General features: G+C 44.6%; 1 protein-coding gene across 1 annotated transcript in view; it reads right to left on the bottom strand.

Moving 5' to 3' along the window:
* Positions 1-1,394: 1,394 nt before the first annotated feature.
* The window catches only part of LRP4 (low density lipoprotein receptor-related protein 4), a 69,913-nt gene continuing 66,586 nt past the window's right edge, over positions 1,395-4,721 (bottom strand). Inside the window, exons 36-38 of the mRNA XM_010282982.1 lie at positions 4,496-4,583; positions 3,826-3,967; positions 1,395-2,022 (exon numbers count right to left, since the gene is read on the bottom strand). Of these exons, the coding sequence (XP_010281284.1) occupies positions 1,687-2,022; positions 3,826-3,967; positions 4,496-4,583 (566 nt within the window). The 3' untranslated portion in view covers positions 1,395-1,686. The remainder of the gene's footprint in view (positions 2,023-3,825; positions 3,968-4,495; positions 4,584-4,721) is intronic.

Here is a 4,721-nt window from a genome sequence, read left to right on the forward strand (position 1 = left end):
GCTGAAAAAATATCGCATGGGAGATGCATCCTCCCCACACCTCTAAGCCATACCCCTAGTGTATACACCACAGGTGGGAATGTACTTGACCTCTTCCCAGGAGATAAAGAGGTTACAGATTTTGCCGTGAAATTCTTCACTAGAAAGTTCTGCTTCCAAGTATCTGGCTTAACACTTAATATTCTACCATAATAGTATCCATATGACTTGAGTGATTAATATAAATCTCATTTTTGAAGAGCATCAAGAGATATTTTCTCTATCTTTTTTTTCCCCCTCTGAACAAACAGATGACAAGAGAAATCAAGACAATATGGAAAGGTGGCAAGCCTGTGAGAGCATGCAAGCCACAGCTCCAGATGCTGCTGGGGTGTAACTGCAAGGGTAGGATTACACCCCTTAGAGGGTAAAGGCCGTGGAGGCCAGAGAACAACTGAAGCTCATGCAGCTGATGGGAAAAATGACTTTGCAAGGAGAGCTATTTAGTGGTAACAGAAGAGCTTAAAGTGCAATTCTATCTGATCAACAACTATTTAAAAATGGCCCTTACAGCTCCCTGATTGTTGTCTCCTGTTCTCGGTCAAATGGGCTCAGGCTAGTAATAAAGCAATTCTGAACTGTCAGCACTTGAGCATTCCCCTGGGAAAGACTCCACCTAGGAATTCACTCTTTTCCCTCATGATGATAATCAAAGGTCCTAAAGGCCAAAAGAATTGGGACCTTGCAGATTTGGAACTGGGGAAGACTTAGCAAATTTTCTTTTTTTTTTTTTTTTTTTTTTTTAATGTATCAGTTATGCAAAGACAAGAGTAAAATTTAGGTCTTGCTGAGATCCATTTCCTCCCATTAGCTCTGTAGAACTAAGAACAATACCAATCTCTTTTTTTCACTCTGACTCCAGTACCCACAGGGAGCAGTTCTGAAAGGGCCATTTGCTGACTCTTGTTTTTCCAGAGTAGAAACGTGTTTTAACAGGAAAGGGGAGAACAGGAACAGTGTCCACTGCCAGCAATAGACACAGTGCTCCAATCTGAGCATTCCTTAAAGTTTTTACTAGCAGATGGGAAAGTAAGCAGTGATGCTCTCATGAAACAAATCACGGCAACTGTGGTTACCCTCTTTATGCCCTTAAAAGGTGACCTGATGCTGTGTCAATGTCCCCTTGAGCCCCAAAGCATAACCCATCTATTCCAAGACCTCTCTCAAGTCCGAGACCCCTCAACACAAAGCCTCAAAGAGTGCTGCTAGTGCTGGAATGACTAGGGGAACTTCTGTGACCAGGAGCTAGCAATGAGGCAGCTCGGCTCTCTTCATGGGTGTCGACAGTGAGCTGGACAGCACAGGACTTGCAGGTTGCCAGAGAACACAGAATCTGAACCAGATTCGGGCCACAGGAGTCACTGCAAAAGTTAATGTGGCAGCTTCCAGGAAAAGGGAACATATAAATAAACCACAGACAGTGAAAATGAGCCAAAAGGGTCTCTGGGTTCCAACCCACCCATCCTCCCTCTCCAATGCAACAGCACAGCTGCCCAAGCTCCTTGCTGAAAGGCAGTCACAGTCTCTGGGTGCCTCGCAGGAGAGGCTGGTCTCTGTGCCCTTCCTTGCCTGGCAGGCAGAGTCCTGTCTTTTTTGTGCAGAGCAGAGGCTAGGGAGGGTATGAGCATTTCCAAAGTCACGTGTACTTTAGACCTCGCTCTCCGTGGAGGGCTTGCGTTGGTGTTTCCAGCCTGTGTCTGGGAGCGAGCCACGCCGCTCAGGAGTGGCTGCTGCTGTGTTAACACTGCTGCATTCAGACTGTTCTTCCTGTAGCAGCTGCTCAGTTTCGGTGTCATCCAGTGAACCAGAACTAGCCTGGATAGATACTGTGTCTGTCTTCATGCAGACGTGGTCCCGGAGGATCCCTCCTCGGGAGCTCCGAATCTGCTTAAGGTCATCCCACTCAGAATCGTCACTGGATAAAAGGCATATCCCCTCCACGATCTTGATCTTCTCCTTGGTGTAGCTGTGGTCAGGACCAGTCTAAGAGCAGACACATGAATGAAAAAAACCCAATATATCTATGGAAAAATATGGCAAAGAGCAAAGCAGAGCTGGAATGTAGACAGCAAAGCAGACAAAAGGGTGGACCTCCATGTAAACAGCCATTGGCTTTGACTGTCACAATAGCAGAACCCATTCTAAGTTTCCCTTCAGTTCTTCACCACCCCCAGACAATCCTCCCTGCAAGAGCTCTCATTCCAAACTCCAGAAGCCTTCAAATCCTGGAAGGGGAATGAGGATGAGCTGACTCTTCTAATTCAACTATATATATATATATATTCCCTGTCAGTAGGGAGTAGTAACAAAACTGAGCCTAAAAAGAATGGAAAAAAAAAAATCCAACAACCAAAATGGGAAGCAGAAACAGCCAGAAGATTTCATGGCAAAAGTAGGCAGGGGATTGATTCTAGGTCTGCAATATCTTTGTATCTGAGTAATTTTCATTCCCTTCTCAGGAAAGCACAGCTGGAATACCACTGGTGAGTCTGAGTCTCACAGTGATGCAGAGGAAGGAGATTACAGGGAAACAAATGGAAATTATCAGAGCCTAAGGGGACCACACTGAGATTAAAGTAGTGAAATCTGTCTAACTTGGCTCACTGACAAATAAGGAGCATTAGAACATCTGATCTATCCCTGAAGAGAAAGTGGAGAGGGTGAGGAAATATACATCTGGGTGTATCTAGGAGCAGCAGAAATAAGAGAGAAGTGGAAAGGATTTAGATTCCTAGATAAATAATCCTGGTTTATCCTTAGTAGGTAAGGCTAAAATGGCAGAAAAGTTTGAGAAATCTATTGGATAGTACCTTTGAAAAACAAAGCCAGGTAGAACTCTGCTCTGCATAAGCCTTGCTGTGATCCTTGCTAGAGGAACTAAGTGATCTAACAGATTATTATAAATAGTCCTACAGAAATTATCTTTTTCAAATCTCACATACTGCCTACACATACTGAATATGAGTAGGCAAAGCCAAGACCAAAAGATCTGCCATAGAAAATTACCTATACTTTTTTGACAGATGGTAGAGCTGGTTAAGGACATAAAAGCAGGGGAAAAAACAAGAAAGAGCAATTAGTATGGGACAGTGCTTGAGCCACACAACAGAGCTTGAGTGAGGGGGGCAGGATCAAACATGTACATAGAGTGGCAATACCTGACGTGAGGATGTGGACGGAAATCAGAAGAGGGAAGATGAGAAGCTATCTGAGTGATAAGAAAGCTTCTGAGGAAAAAACAGAGGAGAAACTAAGTGCTGCAAGACATCATATTAAACCCTCTCCATCCTGTGGCACATAGGGTGGACCTCTGCGGGGCCTTTAAAATGCTCCATTTCATAAGGACTCCAGTTCTCTCCTTATCCCACCCCTTCCAGCCAGTGCACAGCCAGGAGCCACATTCTTGTTACCAAACCCCTTCTGGCTGCCTGGTTCCCCTGGTGACTGTCCAAAGAAACGTTGGTGCAACAGTCACTAACCAGGACTGCGTCCAGGGAAGACAATTCCCTTTGACTCCTGTACTTCGAGGGCCAGGACCCAATGCAAATGAAATACAATGACACTGGTGTGAGTGGGGAAGAAGCAGAGAGCTAAAGACAGGTCTAATTCACTACAGCTCACTGGGGAAGAAGTGCTGCTGGTTGATCTCCACAGAAGATCACTGAAGCTGTCCTCCTATGTCCTAGAGGTAAATGCTGACAAGTTGCAACATTTTCACATACTAAGGCCTGTAATACTCAACAGCAGCTTCAGCTGGGCTCCCATGTCCTTAGCAGCAGCTCTTACCTCTTTCTTATAGCACAACTGGTTGTACATGGTTGGTTTGGGAATCGCTTCAATCTTCACTTCCTGGGTAGATGTCCGATATGACGGATTACTGTAGGTTAGGTTCCCCAAGCCAGGGTCCGTGAACTTGGACTTATTATGCCTAGAGGGAGAAAGCTGTCAGAAAAGACACAGAGCCCGACTGACAGGATCCAAAGTTTCTGAGTGCTCAGTGAGGAGAAAGCTCCAGCAATCTTCATCATCCATCAAAGAGAGAATGCTGGCTTCACCTGGCTCTTCAGCTACCAGCTAGCTAGCTACCAGTACAGCAAGGCACTGCTGTGTAACCACAAAAGCTACACTGCCAGTGTAGCTGGTGAAGCTAACTGGCAGAAAGCACATGAGCTCACACATGTACTGAGATATGAATTATCCCACATGCCTGTCCATAACTCATACGCTCTTTGCAGAAAATTTAGCCAATGAGGCTTCAAATAAGAGAGTTGCATGCCTAACACTTCAAAGGCCCAGGACTCGCACCTTGCAAATAAAATCATCAAACACCACTTCCAATGGAGAATAAAGTGATTGTAAACGACAATAAAGAAAGATGAAGTGTTTTCAGGAGCTTTCTTCTTCTACAACTCCAGATTTTACTATTGGCCAGGAAAAGGGGAAAAATATCACTTACCTATATATAATTAAAGCAGCAATAAGCAGCAAAATAAACAAGATGCTGAGAAGACCTCCAATAATGTAGCTGACATGCAGTCCTTCTCCTGAAAGTGAACAGCAAGGGTAATTTACGCACTCTCCTTAACTTCCACTGGATAATACTGACCTTGGTGTAACACCTAATACAGAGGTTTTACACCATTCAGAAGTACGTAAAGTAAAATAGCAGCACACCAAGGTTC

This window comes from Phaethon lepturus, unplaced genomic scaffold (genome assembly GCF_000687285.1).
Source record: "Phaethon lepturus isolate BGI_N335 unplaced genomic scaffold, ASM68728v1 scaffold25472, whole genome shotgun sequence".
NCBI classification, from domain to species: domain Eukaryota; kingdom Metazoa; phylum Chordata; class Aves; order Phaethontiformes; family Phaethontidae; genus Phaethon; species Phaethon lepturus.